This window comes from Nerophis ophidion, linkage group LG05, assembly GCF_033978795.1.
Source record: "Nerophis ophidion isolate RoL-2023_Sa linkage group LG05, RoL_Noph_v1.0, whole genome shotgun sequence".
Taxonomy (NCBI): Eukaryota; Metazoa; Chordata; class Actinopteri; order Syngnathiformes; family Syngnathidae; genus Nerophis; species Nerophis ophidion.
In genome coordinates this window covers 40,948,833-40,975,417 of record NC_084615.1, presented here as the reverse complement: position 1 = coordinate 40,975,417, position 26,585 = coordinate 40,948,833, and the positions used below count along the sequence as shown (strand labels likewise).

At 40.7% G+C, this 26,585-nt stretch overlaps 1 protein-coding gene across 3 annotated transcripts in view; it reads right to left on the bottom strand.

The window, feature by feature from the left end:
• Positions 1 to 26,585, bottom strand: part of LOC133553098 (exostosin-1) — a 368,373-nt gene that overhangs the window by 22,835 nt on the left and 318,953 nt on the right. For 2 of the 3 annotated variants that reach the window (XM_061900939.1, XM_061900940.1), the window contains 2 exons: positions 22,161 to 22,256; positions 13,362 to 13,451 (listed from right to left, as the gene is read on the bottom strand). In XM_061900939.1, the coding sequence (XP_061756923.1) occupies positions 13,362 to 13,451; positions 22,161 to 22,256 (186 nt within the window). The remainder of the gene's footprint in view (positions 1 to 13,361; positions 13,452 to 22,160; positions 22,257 to 26,585) is intronic. The other variant, XM_061900941.1, reaches the window with a different exon arrangement.

The following is a 26,585-nucleotide window of genomic DNA, read 5'->3' as shown; positions in this document are numbered from 1 at the left end:
TGTACAAGTGTAAAAAGAAGTGAAGCAGTGATATAGTCATATGTAATATTACGTCTTTTAACACCCCTTGTTGAGACTGATGCTTCTTTTTCAGTGTCGTCCCCAAAAAAGCAAAAAGCAAAAGCAAAACACCCATGAAAGTTAGTTCTTTGATGCTCATTTCTCTGCCGTCTTTTGAGTTACATGCTGAAATATGTATGGTATGCCATTAGACGTAGAATTTTTCCATAAATTTGGACTGAATTCCCAACATGGTGCACCTGCTGTCCTCAAAAAAGCTTCAGCCACCTCAAAAAAGGGTGTATCTTTCCTCCAACACACCTAAGTATACATCAAAGAAAGAGAGAAACTGCCCTGAAGCACAAACAGATGAAATGGCGCAAAAAGTGGACATTCTTCAGCCGTGAATGGGCTGAGCAGACAAGTAGAAAAGGTTGCAGCTGCCATCCTCGCTGGAGTGATTGAGACGGCGTGAGAAAATCTCTAAAATAATTCAGAACGTCATAAAGCTTTAATCCTGTTGCCACCGGGGATTAAAGCGGGCCTAATAATGCGAAATGACATGAGGGACTTTACAGCGGCGTGAGCAAGATAGGACACTGCACTCCTGATGTGTCTGTCTTCATTAGCTGCAGATGAAGAGCGTGTGCGTGTGTGTGTGTGTGTGTGTGTGTGTGTGTGTGTGAGAGAGAGAGAGAGAGAGAGAGAGAGAGAGAGAGAGAGAGAGAGAGAGAGAGCGAGAGAGAGAGACGGAGAGAACGAGTGAGAGAGAGAGAGCTACTGTAAATACTCAGATTCTTACAAGGCCTAACTGGTTCCAAGAATCAGTGGTTCGATGCATCACTACATCAGCTATAAATCACCCGCTCACAAAGTTACGTCATCTTTAAAGACCTACTGAAACCCACTACTACCGACCACGCAGTCTGATAGTTTATACATCAATGATGAAAACTTAACATTGCAACACATGCCAATACGGCCTTTTTAGTTTACTAAATTGCAATTTTAAATTTCCCGCGAAGTATCTTGTTGAAAACGTCGCGGAATGATGACGCGTATGATGACGCGTGCGCGTGACATCACCGGAGGTAGCGGACATGTTCTCCCAGCACCACTCACAGCAAGTGTCACGCCTGTAAGATTATGTTTTGGTTTTTGCCATGTTTGGTCAGGTTATGTTTAGTTTTTTGGACATTTAGTTCCGTCTTGGCACTTCCTGGTTTGTTTTCGTCTCCATGCCAACTCATTAGTTTTCACCTGTCATGTCCCACCCCTGTCCACAGTTTTCACACCTGCTTTTAATTAACGTTGGTATTATTTAAACCGGTAGTTGCCAAGTGTTCAGTCTGGCATCTTCACACACCCTACCCATGCTGTTCCTACCTTCATGCCCTCGTCCACAGTTCCTTGTCATGTAAGTTTTTGTTTATAGTTCATAGTCAATTGCCTTTGCTCTAAGTCTTTTGTTTATGTCCATTATTCATGTCATCGAGCAAGTGCTTTTGTTTCCCGTTTGTGTTTCATAGCCTAGACTATTATCCGCCATTGAGCGTGTCCTTGTTTTCCCTGTTTTGTAGTATAGTGTATAAAAAAAATTAAAGATGTACTCACATTCACGTCTCGCTCTACTACTGTGGCTTTATTGTTTTGCATATATTTTATAGTTTTGTCTATCTGAAAAAGGATTAGCCACATTGCCATAAATGGAAATTAAATAGTATAAAAGAACCCAGAGATGTAGGGGTGCTTTATTCTTTGTTTTACTTTTGGAGATGTTAAATTCGCAGATGATTACTGCAATATATATTTCAAAAAGATTCATTGCTCTTCCTTTTTGCTTTTACCAGTAGCAGTTTAGAAGTCTGGAGTAAAAAAGTGCACAAGTAGGTCAAATGCATTAGTTAATTTCAGGTGATTAATCAAATATCCATACAACATAATCTGATATGATTTCATAGTTTAAAGCACTATTTATGTATTTTTTATGATAAATAAGTGCTAAAAATGTTTTTGCTTCCGCGCTTTGCACGGTCACATGAATTATTTATGCCCCAGGTGTGCCCCAGTACAGTATTAGGTCTAGTGACGCCCCTGGTTTGAACTCACAGCTGGCTGATACCTCAAATTGATCTCTGAACGGCGCAATGTACGAATTTGTTGAAACAAACAAGTTATAAATGCCGCAGGTCCCTAAAGCAACTGCCTTTAAGACACAAGAGGCACTGACGTCATCGACCTGCCGCGATGCTAAAACTTAAAGGAAAGACTGAAATCAGGAAACGTTCGGTGTCAGCTGACACAGGAAACAACTGGGAACAAGACTTGAGACTGGACACAGGACATGATGGGAATCAAGAAGGGGTACTACAAAAATACTCCATGAATTTAAAAAAGAAATGAAAGAAGAATGGAAAGAAATGAAAGAATAATTGAAAGAAGAAATTAAAGAAATGATGGGTGGATGGAAAAAACATATGAAAGAAATGAAAGAAAAAGTCAAAGAAATGAAAAAAGATCTGAGAAAAGCAACAACAGAACACAAACGAGACGTGAAAAGTCTGCAGCAAAATATAGAAAGTCTGCAAACTCAAAACAACACCAGGAAAAATGAAGTCGCTGAGATGTTCCAACAAATGAAGACCCTTCAAGAAGATATGTGCCAACAAATGAAAACCCTTCAAGAAGAAGACTACATGCTGTGGAATTTCATAGATGAAATGGAGCAGGATAAACGAATGAATGATATCATTGTGACAGGGCACCGAATTAAACCAAGCTCCTATGCGAAAGCTGTGAATGATGAAGGTGAACCAGATAAAATGGATCTTGTCTCAGCAGAACAGCAAGTGGTCAGCTTTTTGCAATCAAAGGAAATTGAAATCGACATTAATACCATCGAAACATGCATCCCACTGAACAGAAGTAACTACTACGCCACTCCAGTCGTGCTAGTGAAACTCATAACAAGAAAATCTAAAATGGCATTGCTAAAGAAGCTGAAGGGAACCAATGTGTACATGAATGAGCATCTCACAAAACCTAATGCTGGAATCGCCAAGAAAGCACGCATCTTGAGAAAGCAGGGAAAAATCCAGGGAACTTGGAGTGCCAACTGTAAAATCTACAACAAGCTAAATGGAGGTCCAGAAGCAAGAGTACTTGTTGTCAATGACATCAAGGACCCGGACAATATTTTAAAGTTTACGCAGTTTCCACAACAACGATGATAATGGACTCTGACAGAAAACAAGCACCTAAACTCAACATCAACACTACTATGATCCAAGGGATAATACACATAATAACAGAAAAAATTAACAAATAAAAAAAATGGTTTGACAAACACAGACTATCATTGAATCTCAGTAAAACTAAAATAATGCTATTTGGTAACAGTAGAAGAGAAAGTCAAACACAAATACAAATAGACGGAATGGAAATTGAAAGAGTAAATGAAACCACATTTTTAGGTATAATGATTTATAATAAATTGAACTGGAAATCTCATGTAAAAAATATGCAAAATAAAGTAGCAAGAAACACGTCAATAATGAATAAAGCCAAATATTTTCTTCACCAAAAATCACTTCATATTCTCTACTGCTCACTAGTGTTACCATATCTGAGTTACTGTGTAGAAATATGGGGAAATAATTACAAAAGTACTCTTCATACACTAACAGTGTTACAAAAAAGATCAGTTAGAATAATACATAATAAAGTTAAAGTACCAATGATTGTCACACACCTACTAGATGTGGCAAAATTATTCTCTGCATTTGACCCATCACCCTTGATCACCCACTGGGAGGTGAGGGGAGCATTGGGCAGCAGCGGTGCCGCGCCTGGGAATCATTTATGGTGATTTAACCCCCAATTCCAACCCTTAATGCTGAGTGCCAAGCAGGGAGGTAATGGGTCCCATTTTTGTAGTCTTCGGTATGACTAATGTTGGATATAGAGAACATACAAACCCTTTATTTATTGAATCAAAGATACTGAAATTCCATGACATAGTGAAATTGCAAACAGCTAAAATTATACACAAAGCAAACTATTACCTGCTTCCCAAGAGTATACAAGAATTCTTCTCAACAAAAGAGGAGAAATATAATCTTAGAGAAAAATGTAATTTAAAACATTTTTACGCACGTACAACACTTAAGACCTTCAGTGTATCAGTATGTGGAATTGAATTATGGAATGGAATAAGCAAAGCAATCAAACAATGTACTAATATGATCCACTTCAAGAAACTCTTCAAACTTGAAGTGTTTACAAAGGACAACAAAAAAGAACCATCATAAAAATTTTGAATTTATTCACCCATTCATTCTTTCAGTCTCAAAATAATCTTACTTATCTCATCGTATTGAATAAAACTTACGTCACCAATTATTTATTTATTTATTTTTATTGTGATTACTTATGGAGTTAATTGTGATTACATTGAGAACAGGAAGTGAACAAAAGTTTTAGCAACTGTTATGTAAAAGTGAAGGGGTAGGATTAAATAAGCTCTGCTTCTTCCAACTCCTTTTCGAACATGTTGAAAAGAGAAACTGGAAATTGTGAGGTATCATGTTGTATGTTTGCATGTTTGAAATAAACTTAAACTCAACTCAACTTAAACTCAACAATCTACCAATGTCAGGGCGGACACTCCGACCACTAGGCCACTGATTATAACTTATATTTGTGCGCTTCTCTGGGTTTCTGATCTGCCATCTTTCTCCTTGCACTCGATAGTGTAGGGAGGTCTGCAAGCTCACATTGCTACAAAGGAGGTTCTTAGACCTACCCACCTACCTGTCAGATTATTCGAACGCCTCTTGAGTTACGTTAATGCGTAAAACCAAGAAGGGAGGGCAACAACAAGAGGGGACGAGAGCTATTGGAATTGAGTCTAAGACTATGTCTACATTGAGCCAGATAACCCCTTAAACAAATAATTATTTAGCCTAAGCCCCGTTTCAGTCACACACAACCATCATTTAAGATTCCCCTCCTTTTACACGAGTAAGTGTGCCGTGTATTTCTTGAATCTCCGGCACTTAGCTTTGTATGGACTCATCAATCGTTTACAAACTGAGTTCGAAGAGGAAGTGACGCCAGAAAGACAGTGCCCCACACGGGAAAGTGACGTCAGAAAGAACGCGCCACAGCCAGCTTCATAACCACCTGTTTCCACTCGGAGGTAAACACTAGAAATATGGAGGCGAGTCATCCAGACATGCCCGTGTTTCTCCTTCATCTACATGTACAGACACTTGTGGAAATCACACATCACTTACAACACTTCTCAGAAAGCAACAGAACTTTCGAATGCCCAGGTCAGCTATGATTGTACTTACCGAAAAACTATGTCCATTTGTCAAAGGAGAGACAACGAGAATGCAGGCTTCCGTGGATGTGATAAAAAAGGGAGCATGTGCTTTGTATTACCTGGACGTCGAGGGAAGACTACAGAAAATATCGAATTCATTTGGACTGGCAAAGCAGACTCTACCAGTTATTGTCTGCCATGTATGTGGTGGACTCAATGTCTAGGTCCAGAGTATATGAAGTCACCAAAAACGAATAGACAATGAAGGTGAAGACAAAAGAGTGAGGAATGTCCTGACTAGATACAGTATCTAGATCCCTAGATTGACTGATGTAAAATGTTCTTTATCACATTGTTTACTTTTACATGTCCAAACAAACAAAGTAAGATTTTCATTGTACGGCAAACTGTCTGTTTAACTGTGGATATGACAATAAACAATCTTGAAAACAGATTTGAATAATGTATGATGTCTCAGGCCCTGCAATGAGGTGGCGACCTGTCCAGGGTGTACCCCGCCTACCGCCCGAATGCAGCTGAAATAGGCAACCCCAAAAGGGGCAAGCGGTAGAAATGGATGGATGGAATGATGATGTCTGAGGTGTGATTCACTACAACGGGGCCCCACAGCACACTGGATTCCAGTTAATTGAAATACCACAACACTGGATATTGTTCAGATAAGTTACATTTGATTTAAGAACTTGCACACAAAGCAACACTGGAGGTGACTATGACGTGCGTCTTTTCCGCACATGCGTACTAGGTCACGTTGGGCAGGCTGACGGACGGGGGGAGGTGGTTTTAAACGACCATTATGTGTGTGTAGAAAAGGATAGGGTTAGGTGGGATTTACCCTGGATAACCTTAGCCGGCTTAGTGTAGAAGGGCCCAAAGTTACTGGATACAGGAAGAGCTTGAGAGCAAAAACCAAATGATTTAAATGGGAGCCAAAAGTAGTTTTTGTTTTGTTTGGTTTGTGTGGAGGTCAGATGTTCCTTTGTCCACTTGGGGTGGAAAGTTATGCTCTTTTAACTTTATTTGTTACATTTTTATTTGGTATGGCATTCTATGTCACCAATATGTCATCTGATTTACAACAACACTAGCAATTTTTAAACTTATTAAGATATGTGTGGAGGGAGATGTGGCCAGCGCGCCTGCAGGAGCAAAGGTCACTGCCGCTGTCTATGGTGCTGAGGACGTGCACCATCGGATAGGGGCAGGGCATGTGCTGACGGCGAGACACAGCTGGCAGGTGATTAGATTTTACAGGTGGTACGTGTTAATCTAATAATCTGTGGTCTTTAACAGTGAGCGGCCGAGTGCAGGAGGGAGAGGAGTATTGAAGAGACTGCAAAGTCCGGAAAGAACGTTTCTGTCTGAAGAGCTTGTGAAAAAAAAATCATTAAAACCTAAGTCAATACTGCGCATCTGGCGTATGTAACAGTGGGACCGCCAGTACACGACTTCTACAATATGCTATACGGAAGTGTTGAAATCGCCATGTAAAATCACAAATGCTGATCAATAGATAAATAATAAATGGGTTGTACTTGTATAGCGCTTTTCTACCTTCAAGGTACTCAAAGCGCTTTGACACTACTTCCACATTTACCCATTCACACACACATTTACACACTGATGGAGGGAGCTGCCATGCAAGGCGCTAACCAGTACCTATCAGGAGCAAGGGTGAAGTGTCTTGCTCAGGACACAACGGACGTGACGAGGTTGGTACTAGGTCGGGATTGAACCAGGGACCCTCAGGTTGCGTGCGGCCACTCTTCCACTGCGCCACACCGTCCCTAGCATGTGTACGGTACATCCAATCAGCATTGAGCCAGCATTTTGGTTTTAATACATGTGTTACGGTGTCGCGGCATCGTGATGCTGGAGGTCGTTTTTCTAAGATGCAGAGGAATGTCAGGAAAGGTAAGAATAATGATTTATTTTTGAAATGCAGACAAAAATATGCCGTGCGGTACCTATGGCACTGAAAACAAGAATGACTTAGCCAAAGACTTGTTGCATGTAAGCAAAAAAAAAAGGACCGGACCGAGTGATGCGAGAGGATGGAATATATATAACTCTCTAATTAGTGCCCTGGAGCAGGTGAGCGTCCTGAAAACTAATCAGAGGCAGGTGAAAACAATCTGCCGTGATGGCAAATAAAACACAAAACAGGGGTGCTGAAACTGAAGTTAAATCACAAGTGAATCAACACGTACACCAACTACGATACGGACAACAGATCATCACAACATGTCTTTTATGTTGGAATGTCATCAATAAGTTATTTTATGTTTTCAATTAAGTTATATTGACATACTTTTATTCTGGGGCGGTATAGCTCGGTCGGTAGAGTGGCTGTGCCAGCAACTTGAGGGTTCTAGGTTCGATCCCCGCTTCCGCCATCATAGTCACTGCCATTGTGTCCTTGGTCAAGACACTTTACCCACCTGCTCCCAGTGCCACCCAAACTGGCTTAAATGTAACTTAGATATTGGGTTTCACTGTGTAAAAGCGCTTTGAGTCACTAGTGAAAAGCGCTATATAAATATAGTTCACTTCACAGTTTGTTCACTTTTACAGTGTTTTGAAGCCTCAAATGGAGTCATTGCTGATAACCTGCATTACTTCTGTTAAAATAGCAAAAAGAGACATTAGCAGGGAGCAGAAAAGACTGCTTGTAACAAAGATTTTAGCGGTAGGCTGATATTGTCAGAGACTTGTTTGTGTGTTGAACAATATCGGATCGAGCCAAACCTAATTACCAGCAAACAAACTAATACAACAGTAAAACACAGTTTTGTTTTGTTGCACTTGTAAGATGAAGTGCTTTTTCATATTGAAAAAATTCTAATTTAGGAATCAAAAATTAAACAATTTTATTTTCCTCACCATTTTTTTGTATTTTTTTGGGTGTTTTTTGTGTACGTATCGCCTGCCACAATGGCCTCAATGACAAACAAACAGGAATGACAGCCAGTGGTGGTTGTAGCTCTGACTCACAGGGACATTTACAACATGACTTGAACCTCTTTTTGCTTACATGATAATGAAGTAGATTCTCCAGTCAAGTGTCCACAATGCAGTTTCAGACCAGACGAGCATTCCACTTCAACGCCGTCATTTCCATTTTGTATTAAAAATGTCTTCCAAAGGCCAAACAACATAGCAGCGAGTAATTCCCGTGCATGGATCCATCATATATCTAATACAGTGAGACAATGTCATTAAGAAACTTGCTCTGCGTTTCCTCTTCAAATATCAAAGTCGTATTCAAAGCGTAAAGTGGCCTCCTTGTGCATGATTCCACTCACTCTACACATTTCATCCGCTTTCCCTAAATCCCCGCGCGACGTTAAAAGGCCAATTAGGGTGGCGGCTTATTGAGCACAGCGGAGATTCTCTCCACGTCCTTCCTTTTCTCCTCCTCCTCCTCCCCCTCCATAAAACAAGTAGCGAGCCCATAAAAGTTTACTTGCAGAGACTGGATTGTTTAGCAGTGCCACAAAGTGTAATTGTGATCCTATTAGCGTAGGAAAAGGTGAACATTGACTTGCTCCGATCAATAAAACATCTCAGAGTTTAAAGATATGTCGGATCTCTCGGGCTCATCCTGGCTCACGTTTCATTATGGATCACCTTGTTGACCTGCACTCCAACCTGGGAGAGACTTCTAATGGCTCTTTCAGCGGGAAGGCCGTTTATAATGCTTTCCATTTTAAGGCAAAACCTTTGTAGAATATGAATTTGGTAAGGATGAAAAGGTTGTTTATTATTGTCATTTAACATACAAACCCAAAAACCAGTGAAGTAATAAAAACAGAATACAACGATTTGCAAATCCTTTTCAAACTACAAACTCTTGTATATTCAATTGAATGGACTGCAAAGACAAGATACTTAACGTTCGAACTGAAAAAACGTTGTTATATTTTTGCAAAAATTAGCTAATTTGTTGCCTGCAACATGTTTCAAACAATTGGCACACGTGGCAAAAAAGACTGAGAAAGTTGAAGAATGTTCATCAAACACCTATTTGGAACATCCCACGGGTGAACTGGCTAATTGGGAACAGGTGGGTGCCATGATTGGGTATAAAATAAGCTCTCATGAAATGCTCAAACAAGGATAGGGCGAGGGTTACCACTTTGTGAACAAATGCGTGAGAAATTGTCGAACAGTATAAGAACAACGTTTCTCGATGAGCTATTGCAAGGAATTCAGGGATTTTACCACCTACGGTCCGTAGTATCATCAAAAGATAGAGAATCTGGAGGAATCACTGCACGTAAGCGGCATGACCTTGATCTTCAATCCCTCAGGCGGTACTGCATCAAAAAGCGACATCAGTGTGTAAAGGATATCACTACATGGGCTCAGGGACACTTCAGAAAATCACTGTCAGTAACTACAGTTGGTTGCTACATCTGTATGTGCACGTTAAAACCCTACTACAAAGCAAAAGCCATTTATCAACAACACCCAGAAACGTCGCTGGCTTCACAGGGCCCGAGCTCATCTAAGATAGACTGATGCAAAGTGGAAAAGTGTTCTGTGGTCTGACGAGTCCACATTTCAAATTGTTTTTGGAAACTGTGGACGTCGTGTCCTCGGGAACAAAGAGGTAAAGAACCATCCGCAAAGTTCAAAAGCCAGTATCTGTGATGGTATGGTGTATTAGTGGCCAAGGTATGGGTAACTTACACATCTGTGAAGGCACCATAAATGCTGAGAGGTACATACAGGTTTTGGAGCAACATTATTATGGACGCCCCTGCTTATTTCCGCAAGACAATGCCAAGCCAGGTGTTACAACAGTGTGGCTTCTTAGTAAAAGAGTGCGGGTACGAGACTGGCCTGCCTGTCGTCCAGACTTGTCTCCCATTGAAAATGTGTGGCGCAATATGAAGCCTAAAATACCACAACTTGAACAACTTAAGCTGTACATCAAGCAATAATAGGAAAGAATTCCACCTGAAAAGCTTCAAAAAGTGGTCTCCTCGTTCCCAAACGTTTACTGAGTGTAGTTAAAAGGAAAGGCCATGTAACACAGTGGTAAAAAGGCCCCTGTACCAACTTTTTTGCAATGTGTTGTTGCCATTAAATTCCAAGTTAATGATTTTTTGCAAAAAAAAAAAAATAGTTTCTCAGTTCAGACATTAAATATTGTGTCTTAGCAGTCTATTTAATTTAACTTGAGTTGAAATGGATTTGCAAATCATTGTATTCTGTTTTTATTTACGAATTACACATGTTCCAACTTCCCTGGTTTTGGGTTTTGTAAAACAATACAAAAAAAAATCAAGAAATTCAGGACTTTACATAGAACAATCACAAATCAGAAAATATTCTCCAATTATTACAAATTGTTTTACAATGCCTAGTTTTGTCCTTAAACAAGTAATAGATTAAAATAGAAACAATACAATATGCCTACGATAGTCAAATATCAAAGACAGGAGCATTCTGTTTTTTCTTAGGACCAAGTGCAAAGGCGCGAGCCGAAGATCCTCAATCTGACAGGAGTGCTATGTTGTTTTTAAGGTCCTATGGCTAAAAATCAGAGATCCTTAAACTCAGAAGGGATTTTCTTTTTTTAAGGACTTACCAGATATTGAGGGACATTGTATCTCTCCTTGTGTTTGTACCGTTTCACCCATCACTAGCTGTAACGGTGTACAAGAGCATTCTCAATGAATATTTGCCGATGTAACGTCAAAACTCAGACGCTCCGACATATTTGATTGTTGACACAGATAGACAGAAGACCAAAGATGTAATTTCTAGGGGTGTTCCCATACAATGGTTTAACTTCCGACTCAATACCAATATTGGAGCCTTGAGTATTGGAAATACAGATATTAATCTGATATGATATCAGCACAGATGATAGTGCATAGTTCTATTATTCACTAGTGTGACATATGAGAAACAGTTTTGATCAATTCATTGGGCGAGGACCATGACACAGTAAGTTGAATGATGCAGACGTATTTGTTACTGCACACGTTCTAATATATATTTCTGCCTTGGCGACTTTGTATCTGTACTGTAAGTAACATGCAATTATACTTATTTGCCGGTTGAGTATTTTGACAAATGTGCTCTTTTAGACTTCAATTAATTTCTATAAAGGAAACTTATTATGTATGTCCAGCTTGTGTGCTATTGTACGCTTAGCTGCTGTGTAGCTGCTTGCTTATAGTAGCCTATATCCTACCGTGTTTACCTTTTATAAACAACTTGACTAAAATACAAGATAAGACTCACCTTGTGTGCTTAATGGAGGACATTTAGATGATAACAATTTTGCACAAGCAAACATACCATTGGATTCCTCGAATCAAAGCTCGTATCGGAGATTCTAAATGCAAGCCGACATCATAGATATCAATATCCGATCAGGAGACGCCGAGTCATTCCTAAGAATATATTGCACTTACAGATCATCTATTCCAGTAATTTTCAAACTATGGTAGGTACGCAAGCTCCTTCTAGTGGTATGCTAAATAATCACTAAATTAAATGATAAATGAAAAATGGGTTGTACTTGTATAGCGCTTTTCTACCTTCAAGGTACTCAAAGCACTTTGACACTACTTCCGCATTTACCCATTCACACACACATTCACACACTGATGGAGGGAGCTGCCATACAAGGCGCTAACCAGCACCCATCAGGAGCAAGGGTGAAGTGTCTTGCCCAGGACACAACGGACGTGACGAGGTTGGTACTAGGTGGGGATTGAACCAGGGACCCTCAGGTTGCGCACGGCCACTCTTCCACTGCGCCATGCCGTCCCCTTAGGGGAAATTAAATATTCAAACACAGTGTTACTGTTCAAACTGTTTGTAATGTAAAAGAGTATATTACCGCAGCTTTTGTTTTCATGAATATTTAGACATACTTGGCTACTAGGCTTGGCGTAGTGGGTAGAGCGGCCGGCCAGAGGGTTGCAGGTTCGCTTCCCACCTATTGACATCCAAAAAATCGCTGCCGTTGTGTCCTTGGGCAGGATACTTCACCCTTTACCCCCCGGTGCCGCTCACACTGGTGAATGAAAGATGAATGAATGATAGGTGGTGGTAGGAGGGGCCGTAGGCGCAAACTGGCAGCCACGCTTCTGTCAGTCTACCCCAGGGCAGCTGTGGCTACTGATGTAGCTTACCACCACCAGGTGTGAATGAATGTTGAGTCCCACTTCTCTGTGAGCGCTTTGAGTGTCTAGAAAAGCGCGATATAAATCTAAGTTATTAGTTATTATTATTGTATTTTAATGTTGGTTATTGGGTGGTATAGCTCAGTTGGTAGAGTGGCCTTGCCAGCAACTTGAGGGTTCCAGGTTTGATCCCCGCTTCTGCCATTTTAGTCACTGCCGTTCTGTCTTTGGGCAAGACACTTTACCCACCTGCTCCCAGTGCCACCCACACTGGTTTAAATGTAACTTAGATATTGGGTTTCACTATGTAAAGCGCTTTGAGTCACTAGAGAAAAAGCGCTATATGAATATAATTTGCTTCACTTCACTTCACTTATTATGGTGGTACTTGGAGAGACAGGTGTTTTCTGAAGTGGTGCTTGTTGAAAACATTTTGAGAACCACTGCTCTAATCCAACTCTTTCGACTTCTCTGTGGCTCCCGTCCACTATGGGACACATTTTTTACAAGATTCAGGGCCTGCTATGATATGTTGTAATACATTAACCAGCGTCCTCAAGTTGCAGTTGCTAAATTCGGCAAGCCAGAACGTTATTGATGATTGCAGTCACAATTCTTGGCTTGTTTTGTCGAACTTGCTGGACCTGGTTCTCATTTGGCTTTCAGGAGACGTTTTTTGCAAAAAGCTTTCTGGAGGCGGAGCACATGAATCCTGAACGCGTGCATGGACTGACTTCCTCGTTGAGGATCAATTCTGGTGGCTCGTATACAACGCTACAGTTTGTGTGGTAAAGTGTCACTTTTAAAGCACATTTAGCAGTTAAATGATTGCACCTCTGTCGTCCAATCATTGAACTCACCTCATTGGTTGAGAGAACGGAGTCTTCGTCCAGACTGAGGACGGCGTCCGTGAGGATGACATCGTGGTGGGAAAAACGATTGCTCATTGTCTGCAATAAGACATAAAGACAAAAATATTTTTTATGCATTTTGTTTTTCATTGAGTTTTGGGCCTAAAGTTAAATACAAAGTCTACAGGCAAAGTAAACAAGCGGAGCAAATGTGTTTATTCCACTCCAGCGTGTCCATCGATCACACGGCCGACTTAATAGGTTTTTACGCCTGCCCTCGTCAATTTTGACCCTGCTAGCAAAGCGCAGCGGGCATTGATACATTAGCCTAAAGAGGCCTGCTGACGAGGTTATTGACTTGTAATTAAAGCGTGAATTATTTAACTGTCTGACCTGGGGCCCTGCGGCTGCTTTGACGAGCATTGGGAGAGAAAAGATGAAAGGGTTGATGCCCGCTGGCCACAACATTAGGTACACCTGCACCTGCATCCTGATTGGATACAAGGGACGCTGGTCGTATCTGCACTGCATTGTACTAGGAACTAGAGGTACCCCATATTCACCGTTCTGTATGTTCCTCGTAGGGCTGCATACAATCTGTAAAATGCCGGCAATCATACTTGCCAACCTTGAGACCTCCGAATTAGGGAGATCGGAGGATGGAGCGGGGGTGGGGGGGGGGGTTTGGGGGTTGGGGGGGGGGGGGTGCTGGGTTGGTGGTAGCGGGGGTGTATATTGTAGTGTACCGGAATAGTTAGTGCTAAAAGGGGGTCTGGGTATTTGTTCTGTTGTCTTTATGTTGTGTTACGGTGCGAATGTTCTCCAGAAATGTGTTTGTCATTCTTGTTTGGTTTGGGTTCACAGGGTGGCGCATATTTGTAACAGTGTTAGTTTTTTATACGGCCACCCTCAGTGTGACCTGTATGGGTGTTGATCAAGTATGGCTTGCATTCGCTTATGTGTGTGTGTAAAAGCTGCATATATTATGTGACTGGGCTGACGTGTTGTTTGTATGGATGAAAAGTGGACGTGACGACAGGCTGTAGAGGACGCTAAATGCAGTTCCTCTAAGGTACGCCCTCAATATTGTTGTTCGGGTTGAAAATTGGGAGAATATCGGGAGAATGGTTGCCCCGGGAGATTTTCGGGAGGGGCACTGTAATTCGGGAGTCTCTAGGAAAAATTGGGAGGGTAATGTCGATATTAAGTTAAATGTTAAAGTCCCAATGATAGTTATACACGCACTAGGTGTGGTGAAATTACTCTCTGCATTTGACCCATCCTCTTTTTCCACCTCCTGGGAGGTGAGGGGAGCAGTGAGCAGCAGGGGGGGGGGCCGTGCTCGGGAATCATTTTGGTGATTTAACCTCCAATTCCAACCCTTGATGCTGTGTGCCAAGCAGGGAGGTAATGAGTCCCATTTTTACAGTCTTTGGTATGACTTGGCCGGGTTTTGAACTCACGACCTACCGATCTCAAGGCGGACCCTCTAACCACAACACTCGATCTACAGTTATTTCTAAATATCTCTTTTTGATCTGTTTCTTGCATCACAAACAAAAAGTTGTTTCATTGAAATAAAGTTAGTTAAACACTTTGGCGGCCAGAACGATTTGGCTCTCCTGCCCTGGGCCGGATGGGAGGCATGCTGGTACACGGGAGCAGCGTTTTGTGTATTGAAGATGCTAAAGGCAATCCAATGCAAGTTAATAAAATGTTACTTTGAGATTCGAGTGCCTGATCTCATGAGCTTGGGGGGAGAGACAGAAGTCATCAAAAAAAGTGACAGTGTGTAACTAGCTAATTTGGCAAAGCAGTTAGCCTGCGCCATACTGAAGCAGAATGTGGCGATAATACCAGGGAAAGGACGTTGAAATAATATCTTAATGGCAGACATTTATCCATGAAAATATAGAGAAACTGCTGACTGTGCGTTTGACTGAGTAACAGCTTTTTTTTTTTATTTTATTTTGCCTGTCGTTTACAGTAAGAATGAGGGACGAGAATACAAAATGTGTTTTTATTTTTTATTTTAGAATTAAAAAGATAATACAAAATGCTTGGAATTTGCAGCTAACACTACAGTGCATACAATGTCAACTGTAATATGATTGTTCGTGTTTTTCAGTCAGTACAAATTGGTGTCCTATCACAGTGTTGTGCATTACAAACTCAAACACGTTGCGTGTTGACGTAGAAGCTAGCATATTTCTTGCCGTAGTTAGCTTTCATGGCTAATACTGTAGCTTGCCAATCTGTTATTACGCTAAAAAGTTCCTCAGTGTTCACTCTTACAATAACAACAGTTTGGTTATTATACAGGTTACAGAACGCAACTGAAGTATTGTTGGCGGTTTTTGTATGCATTTTCAAAGTGATTTCGAGGTAGAATTGATTGCTCCCATTAGCTGCATTGCTAGCCAGCTAGAACGACCCCATTTTTATGTGTTAGAAAGAGACAAAAAATAATAATTTTGTCTTCTTGTCCCTCATAAGGATTGTGAACGATTCCCAAATAGTGCAGTTCCGCTTTAAGAAGTAAGTACGAAGAGAGTGTGAAACGTTGGAGGAGACGGAAGTTAAGAGAGTGAGGTCGCCCTGACTTGGTCACGGTGTAATTGTGAAAGCTATGCCGACATAATTGGAGCGCTTACCAAAAATAAACCGTAAACAACGTCCCTGACTAGCTGGACCAAAAGAACAACTCTCCAACGAGTAAATTTTATATAGTATTGATAGCCTCATGTTTGTTATTACAACTATAGTACATATACTGTCTAGAGGGCAAACAAATGTGCAAACAAAATATGAAAAATACTTTACAGATGTTGCAGAAATATAATTCATGTTTTTCAGTCAGTACGGATTGGTGTCCTATAGCATAGTTGTGCATTACAAACTCAAAAGCGATTTGGGTGCTGATGCAGAACGATGTTAGCTTACGGCTAACATCGTAGCATGGCGATGTATTACTAACTGGATTGATTGATTGATACTTTTATTAGTAGATTGCACAGTTCATTACATATTCCGTACAATTGACCACTAAATGGTAAGACCTGCATAAGTTTTTCAACTTGTTTAAGTCGGGGTCCACGTTAATCAATTCATGGAAAAAGAGTTCCCCCGTGTTTGCTCTTACAATAACGATGTTGCTACAGCTTGGTTATTATACATGTTACGAGACGTAAATTAAGTGTTGTTGACGGTTTTTGGATGCCTTTTAAAGTGATTTACAGGTAGAATTAATTGTTCCAATTCTCAGCATTGCTAGCCACCGACAATGAGCCAATTTTTCACTAATTAGAATGCAAAAAAAAAACAACTTTTGTCTTCTTGTCTCTCATAATGGATTGTGAACGCAAAAAAAGTGCAATTCCCCTTTAAATGCTGAATGTTATTATTACATTTCTTCATAAAACTGCTGTGATTGTTTGTACTACAATTTATTGTACAGTTTTTCAAACAAAATTTGTTATCTAAAAGTTGCTACATGTTAAAATTATGCTGTTTTTTGTTCCAATTAAATACAGTACATTTTAATCCATTAGGCCAGTGGTTCTCAACCTTTTTTCAGTGATGTACCCCCTGTGAACATTTTTTAGTTCAAGTACCCCCTAATCAGAGCAAAGTATTTTTGGTTGAAAAAAAGAGATAAAGAAGTAAAATGCAGCACTATGTCATCAGTTTCTGATTTATTAAATTGTATAACAGTGCAAAATATTGCTCATTTGTAGTGGTCTTTCTTGAACTATTTGGGAAAAAAATCATAAAAATAACTAACAACTTGTTGAAAAATAAACAAGTGATTCAATTATAAATAAATCAATCATCAACTTAAAGTCCCCTCTTTGGGGATTGTAATAGAGATCCATCTGAATTCATAATCTTAATTCTAAACATCGCTTCACAAAAAAGAAATCTTTAACATCAATATTTATGGAACATGTCCACAAAAATTATTATTGCTGCATTTCTTTTAACAGTTTATGAACTTACATTCATATTTTTTTGAAGTATTATTCAATTAATGTATTTATAAAGGATTTTTGAATTGTTGCTACTTTTAGAATAATATCAAAAAAATGGCATACCTTCGAGTACCCCCAGGGGTACGCGTACCCCCATTTGAGAACCACTGGTCTAGGGTACACTTATTAATGATGAAAGATTATATCAACCTGCCATTAATCGCGATTGTTGAAGTATTATTCAATAAATATATTTATGAAGGATTTTTGAATTGTTGTTATTTTTAGAATATTTAAAAAAAATCTCACGTACCCCTTGGCATACCTTCAAGTACCCCCATTTGAGAACCACTGCATTAGGCAATGCTGTTCTGCAAGTTTTTTTTTCCAAATAATCAAAATTACTGCACTAAACATGTATCTTTATGTTAAGGGTGACAAAGAAAATCAGAAAATCAGTAACAAGCAGAGCCAATAAAATGCAAGTTGGGACAACAGTGTTTGTAAAGTTCAACAATGCAGACAAGTGCAACACTTTTAACAGTGTGAAATATGTTTTATTTTTACAAAAAAATCCTTATTACATTAGTAGTCCCAACTTTTTGCACTATTCTCCATGTCTACTGAACAATGGCGGTACATTGTTTTTGTCTTATCCACTTTGCCAGTTTACATATCTTACCGGAAAGGCCAATCGTTCTCAAAAGGAATACATTAATGACAGAAAAAAATGTTCAAGCTCTGCCTGCTCCTTGGCAAAATTGTGAGCCAATTGTAGTATGTGGGAAATCGATATGACTCTGTCCTGAACTGAAGGGTCCATGCGGAAACATCCAAATACTGCACATGGACCGTAACTTATCTACTGAGAACTAATAGTCTCTTTTAGCTAAATGATGAAGGCAGAATATTGGAAACACAATCATGGCCTCCTCCATGTCCATGATCACTTTATAGTCCTATATTAAGTTTCATGGCGCCCTGCGGTGTTTGCCTTTTAAATCCACTGGCTGAATTCCTCCATCTCTCCCGTCAGCTGGTGTCAGGGCCTTTCTGCCTCTGGTCCCAGATTAGATCCTACTGAGATCTGGGGCAGTTCATTGGTCCTGAACCCTTATCTCTACCCCCCATCGCCTTGCAAAAGCATTTACTCTTTTTTTCTATTTGCACAGACTGCTGCGACTCAGAGGGAGTCTTTTCCAAGGTGCGAAGGGAAGAAAAAAAAATGTACAGTCGGCTTTAACGAGAAGACAAAGATCACATGCCTGTCAGTGGCTGCATTATATATAGATCTACGGCAGGGGTCTCAAATTCAATTTGCCTGGGGGCTGCTGGAGGCAGTGTATGCAGGGTCCGGGCCGCATCAGGTATTTCACAAAAAAAACAAACAAAACAAAAAAATTCTAATGTCTTTATATTTAATTTTTTTAACACAAAATAAGATTAAAAATGAGCAAACAAATTAAAAATTAATAGGAAAGTAAGTGATTACATGTTACCCTACTCAGTAGCCTTGAGGTTAGAGTGTCCGCCCTGAGACTGGAAGGTCGTGAGTTCAAACCCCGGCCGAGTTATACCAGAGACTATAAAAATGGGACCCATTACCTCCCTGCTTGGCACTCAGCAACAAGGTTTGGACATTTAGTGCTTAAATCACCAAAATATTTCCTGAGCGCGGACACCGCTGCTGCTCACTGCTCCCCTCACCTCCCAAGAGGTAAACACCTAGTGTATGTGACTCTCGTTGGGACTTTAACGTTACCCTTAACTTAAGGGATGTGGACTATATTTTAATTCGCCTTGGTGTCTTGCACGGAGAACGTCTCCATACGCAGAGAACGCCATTTCTTCTTTTTCCTGTTCAGCAGCACACTGGCAGATAAGAGCCCGATAGCTGTCTCCTTTGTTTTTGCGCTCCATGTTGTTGTCTTTCATGATGACATGAACATCATGGCACAAAGTACTATGATAGCGAGTGCAAAAAGGCAACTGCTGTAACTGGGAAAAGAAGCGGAAATGACACCATGCTGTTGTTGTTGTAAATGTAATAAAAGACAAATGCAATCTAATACAAATATATGTAGTGTTTATCGTATGAGGCAACGCATACACAATGCAAATACAAAATAATGAACCACAAATAACGGTGTGACCCTAAAACCGGCCTGGGTTATCGAGGACAGTTATTGCTGACGGACACCATGCGCCTTCCAGCCCGTACTTGCAGCCCACCTGTCCGCCTTCTCATTGTGTTTTGTGATTTTGTGCCTGAGCCTTTTGTTGCAGTGCCTTTTTGTTCTCTACAGTAGTTTTTTGTTCTTTGAATCATTGACAGTGTGGACAATTAAAGACTTTTCCTCAGCACTGTTTGGGATCCACTACAGTAAGCCACGACATATAGTACAGGCCAAATGTTTGGACACGCTTTGGGGACGGCGTGGCACAGTTGGGAGATTGACTGTGCCAGCAACCGGAGGGTTCCTCGTTCAAACTACACCTTCTACCATCCTAGTCACATCCGTTGTGTCCTTGAGCAAGACACTTTACCCCAATTATCCTGATTGGTCCTGGTTAGCGCCTTGCATGGCAGCTCCCGCCATCAGTGTGTGAATGTGTGTGTGAATGGGTGAATGTGGAAATAATGTCAAAGCGCTTTGAGTTCCTTAAAAAGGTAGAAAGGCACTATACGAGTATAACCCATTTACCATTTGACACACCTTCTCATTCCATGCGTTTTCTTTATTTTCATGACTATTTGCATTGTAGATTGTCACTGAAGGCATCAAAACTATGAATGAACACATGTAATCAACAAAAAAGGTGAAATAACTGGAAACATGTTTGATATTCTAGTTTCTTCTAAAATAGCCACCCTTTGCTCTGATTACTGTTTTGCACACTCTTGGCATTCTCTTGATGAGCTTCAATAGGTAGTCACCTGAAATGGTTTTCACTTCACAGGTGTGCTTGAAGCTCATCGAGAGAAGGCCAAGAGTCTGCAAACCAGTAATCAGAGCAAAGGGTGGCTATTTAAAAAAAAAAAATAGAACATAAAGCATGTTTTAAGTTATTCCACTTTATTTTTATTAAGCACATACAGTAACTCCACATGTGTTCATTCATAGTTTTGATGCCTACAATGTAAATAGTCATGAAAATAAAGAAAACACATTGAATGGGGGCCCTACGAGGAGTTGGCGACTTGTCCAGGGTGTACCCCGCCTTCCGCCCGATTGTAGCTGAGATAGGCGCCAGCGCCCCCCGCGACTCCGAAAGGGAATAAGCGGTAGAAAATGGACGGATGGATGGACATTGAATGGGGGAAAAGGTGTGTCCAATCTTTGGGCCTGTACTGTATATGTATAATGTCCCGCTGGGCAGCAACTTTAAAAACTTTTTTTTGTAGTGTTGTAAACGCAGCAGGCTGGAACCAATGTCCGCATGTGCCCAATAGAAACAAGGCAGCGAGCCAGGCACGGAAGAAAACTCTCCATGGCAACCCTGCTCATTGAGAAATGTGTCTCTGTTTGCATCAAGCCCGGTCGATGTCCCGCCCCCGAGAGCCATATACCCCACTGTGATTAGTAGGTTTGTTCAACTCTGCACACAACACTGTAAAGTGCCATTCATATAAAACTTGCGGACTGCACTAACATTAGACTCTATTATTAAGGTAGGGGCCGGTATTGGCCCACGCACTGCACGTTTGAGACCCCCGATTATATCAACACCTCGCTCTCTCTCATTCTTCATATATATTAATATATATATATATATATATATATATATATATATATATATACGTATACAATATATATATATGTATATATTTATATATATATATATATATATATATATATATATATATATATATATACATATATATATATGGTGTTTATGGCGTTTGTAAGCACTTATATTTCATGGTTTCCTCTCATACTGCACATTCATTTTAGGATGATACTTCCTTACACACATCCTGTATCAGTTTTCGGGGGATCAATCACCAATTAAATTGGTTTTAATAATTTCAATGGGAGACGTTGATTTGAGATACAAGTTAGTCATGTGCCTACACGCAAAATCCCAGTGCCAGCACTTTGATAAATAAGGTGAGAAACGGTATTGACTTCAAGAAAAGACAAGTAGTAAAGTATAATTATTCTCTATAAAATGTGTTTTTTGTTCATATTTTTTTGGTGTCTGTTGATAATTTATGTACCATACTGCTTTTGTTGGACCTTTTGGAAATAATTACTTAAAACAACAAAAACAAAGTACATATTAAATCTCGAGTGCACAGTGTGTAGGTTTCCTGTATCTAAGCGTCCAATCTCACATTGCAGTCAATGAAATAATCCATGCGCCTCTTTAACCTTTTGTGCTCCCTGCTGACATAGTTTCCTTGCATGGCAAAGGAGCCAGGATCAATGTTTAATACGCAGCCATATATATAAGTTCCGGGGCCGGAGGATGGAGACGTGGCGTGTTGAAGTGTGATGGATGAAGCTGAAATATGGCCGCGCCGCATCTGATAATATTGATGTGACGCTCCAAAGTGCTTGCTCTGCAGAAGCCACGTTCAGTCAACGCCATGCGACCCGACTCCTATGATTTACCATGTACACTCGCGGCTAAGGAGGTCATGTTGTGCTCCGTCGGCCGGCCAGAAACCAGAAATAAAGCGGAATACGGAATCAGACAGAAATATGAAACAAATTGTTCGAATCACAAAGCTATATGTGAGCGATAATGCAATGCGGTGTCTACAAGTGCATCACATGAGGGTGCATAGATGCTCATATGTAAATACAGTATTCCGTATGGTATCATATACCTTGCTGTGTCCTTTGAGGACTGTGAGAGGCACGCTGGTGGAGGGCCACTTGTTCCTGGGAGGTAAAGGCTTGTCGCTGTTCCATAAGACCACAATCTGCATTTGAAAAAAATATACAACAGATTGTGAAGTGAAGTGAATTATACTCTCATCGCGTATTTTCTTGAGTGACTCAACGCCAGTAACGTGCAGTCAGGGGAGGCCTCACCTGCCGTTATGGAAAGAAAAAAAATGTAAAAAGAAAAAAAAAAAATTATATTGTTATATGTATCCAGTGATTATACATGCGTCATCTATGTTGCTGCTCCTCGATCTTAGCGCTGCTTTCGATACCGTCGATCATAATATTTTATTAGAACGTATCAAAACACGAATTGGTATGTCAGACTTAGCCCTGTCTTGGTTTAACTCTTATCTTACTGATAGGATGCAGTGTGTCTCCCATAACAATGTGACCTCGGACTACGTTAAGGTAACGTGTGGAGTTCCCCAGGGTTCGGTCCTTTGCCCTGCACTCTTCAGCATCTACATGCTGCCGCTAGGTGACATCATACGCAAATACGGTGTTAGCTTTCACTGTTATGCTGATGACACCCAACTCTACATGCCCCTAAAGCTGACCAACACGCCGGATTGTAGTCAGCTGGAGGCGTGTCTTAATGAAATTAAACAATGGATGTCCGCTAACTTTTTGCAACTCAACGCCAAAAAAACGGAAATGCTGATTATCGGTCCTGCTAGACACCGAACTCTATTTAATAATACAACTCTAACATTTGACAACCAAACAATTAAACAAGGCGACACGGTAAAGAATCTGGGTATTATCTTCGACCCAACTCTCTCCTTTGAGGCACACATTAAAAGCGTTACTAAAACGGCCTTCTTTCATCTCCGTAATATCGCTAAAATTCGCTCCATTCTGTCCACTAAAGACGCTGAGATCATTATCCATGCGTTTGTTACGTCTCGCCTCGACTACTGTAACGTATTATTTTCGGGTCTCCCCATGTCTAGCATTAAAAGATTACAGTTGGTACAAAATGCGGCTGCTAGACTTTTGACAAGAACAAGAACGTTTGATCACATTACGCCTGTACTGGCTCACCTGCACTGGCTTCCTGTGCACTTAAGATGTGACTTTAAGGTTTTACTACTTACGTATAAAATACTACACGGTCTAGCTCCATCTTATCTTGCCGATTGTATTGTACCATATGTCCCGGCAAGAAATCTGCGTTCAAAGGACTCCGGCTTATTAGTGATTCCCAAAGCCCAAAAATTGTCTGCGGGCTATAGAGCATTTTCCGTTCGGGCTCCAGTACTCTGGAATACCCTCCCGGTAACAGTTCGAGATGCCACCTCAGTAGAAGCATTTAAGTCTCACCTTAAAACTCATTTGTATACTCTAGCCTTTAAATAGACTCCCTTTTTAGACCAGTTGATCTGCCGTTTCTTTTCTTTTTCTTCTATGTCCCACTCTCCCGTGTGGAGGGGGTCCGGTCCGATCCGGTGGCCATGTACTGCTCGCCTGTGTATCGGCTGGGGACATCTCTGCGCTGCTGGTCCGCCTCCGCTTGGGATGGTTTCCTGCTGGCTCCGCTGTGAACGGGACTCTCGCTGCTGTGTCTTGGATCCTCTTTGGACTGGACTCTCGCGACTGTGTTGTATCCATTGTGGATTGAACTTTCACAGTATCATGTTAGACCCGCTCGACATCCATTGCTTTCCTCCTCTCTAAGGTTCTCATAGTCATCATTGTCACCGACGTCCCACTGGGTGTGAGTTTTCCTTGCCCTTATGTGGGCCTACCGAGGATGTCGTGGTGGTCTGTGCAGCCCTTTGAGACACTAGTGATTTAGGGCTATATAAGTAAATATTGATTGATTGATTGATTGATAAAGTTATTTTCCATTTAACTTCACCAGTTTTAAATATTTTTTTATTCAAAATCGCTTAATGTTCACATTTGCCGTTCAAATACTGAGAAGAGACTTGCGGTGAGTCACAGCCAGTTGAGCCTCACCGTCACCATGGATTGCGCAATGACTCGGCTAACTGCTGACCTGCAGTGCAGTGAGACCGTATTGCTATATGAATTATATCATACATTTCCATAGTTTAGTTAGCTGAGGTATATAATATACAGTGTATTTTGTCAACAACTGTATGTGTGTAATGTATTTCTTGTGCTGGGCAATCATAAAATGGCTGCGAAACACGCACAATGTGAGGCACCTGTTCTCCGGCCTCCTGGTGGTAGAGGGCGCTAGTGATTCCAGAGATCATTCTTGCGACCACTCGGCTAGGCCTGGGGACATCTGAAGCCGGTATGTTTTAAAGTTGTCGTTTTTCCTGCATATCGTAAAAACAACCGTCCAACATTTTACAACTAATTGGAAACTTATAGGTGCCGACCATCAGGGCCAAGTTGCGACGAAAGAGTGTGTCGATGTTGAGATATTAGGCCGAGTTGGTAAGTGAATTTGTTTGCTAATATAAGCTACTAGCCGTTCCCATGTATTTTCTATAGGCGGTTAGCATCGGGTTTGAATCCCGTTTCCTCCAATGTTTCTGATCCGATTGAATTTATATTTATGTTGAGTCTTTATTTTGGGTACTTAAATATGGTGAGTGAGTATTGTGGCATTTTAAGACCATCTGCATTTTTTATGCTACAGTGAAGACAATGAATGAACACAGCCGCTGGAGCGTGGTTACACCTGTCATAGTGACAACACTGTGTACTGTCGTGTTTGTTATTTTGTACCTTCATGTGATTATTTAATATTGTTAATTTTAGCACTATTATCTCTAGTAATGATAATAATAAGTGTAATTTATTTTTACTTAAGTACCTGTGACACACACACTAGGTGTGGTGAAATGTGTCCTCTGCATTCGACCCATCCCCTTGTTCACCCCTGGGAGGTGAGGGGAGCAGTGAGCAGCAACGGCCGGGAATCATTTCTGGTGATTTAACCCCCAATTCCAACCCTTGATGCTGAGTGTCAAGCAGGAAAGAATGCTGGTATGAGCTTTTAAACATAACTCGTTAACTGCTGCCAATCAGATGGTGAATAAGATACTCTATAGGGTTCATATGTTTATAAATCTGACTGTGATGAAGTCAGTGCCTCACCAGCCACGAACCTCACCGCACGTCACTGCTCAACGCGCTTTAACACAGTGAAACCCATTATCTACATCTTTAAAGGGGAACTGCACTTTTTTTGTAATGTTGCCTATTGTTCACAATCCTTCTAACATGTGAAAGACGGCAATGCAAATGATGCACTGCAATCAGTTCTGCCTCTAAATCACTTTAAAATGCATTCCAAAATCGTCAACAATACTTCATTTACGTTCCGTAACCTGTATAATAAAAAAACTGTAGCGACTTTGTTATTGTAAAAGGAAACACAGAGGAAGTCTTTTTCTAGCGTACTAACACATCGGCATACTTCGGTATTATCCGTAAAAGTGCGCTACAGAAAGAGATAAGCTGGCTGCTACGTCAACACAAAATTTTTCAGTTTGTAAAGCACAACACAAAATGGCACTAACCTGAACTGAATGAAAAAACATGAATCATATATCATATTATCGTATCTCTAAAGTATTAGCCCACATTTTATGTTATGTTTGTACACAGCTAGCCAGACAGCGTACGTAGTTGAAAAAACACGCATGACGTTCTGCGTGTATCATTATCAATACCAAGCGCATGGTATTTGAATCTTAGTAAATCAGGCCCCAAACTACAAATATAGCAATATATTGCTTGCTTATTTAATACTACATACTATACTGTACCACAAACATACACTTTTACCTTCTCATACATTTAATATTGAACTTGTACATGCCACGATCAAACTTTGACAGATTAGGACCCTAACGCAGAAAAGAAAAGATAACAATGTTAACAAAAAGCACACTCAATGAGGAACGAGAAAGAACAACTAAGAACGCACACAAAAGGTGTGGAGAAGTAGAAGTCACACACAAAAACTTGTGGAGAGGAACAAGTAAATTCAGCCAGTCAAGGGTATGTCCCAAAAGGACAGCCAGCTCTCTTGTCTAGGTTGATATGTGGGGGCTGGTATCATGTGGCAATCCACAAGCCTATGTTTCTGGTCATCCGCTCTAGTATCCCACCACACCCGATAGGCCCGGCGAATATGATGGTGGACGGATTTGATTGAACTCTCCAACTCCTCGGAAGGAAAAAGAGGCGGCTGGACCAACCATGGGCGACTTTGAAAAGAGACATATCGTGTCGGTGTCGGTGGCATTCAAAGCGGAGTGCCGCCTCTAGGTCCTTGTTAGCATGCTTCGTCTGGCCGTTGGTGTGTGGATGATGCCCAGACAAAAGGGTCCTAGTGGCCCCCAACGCCTTGCAAAAAGCCTTCTGTATTTGGT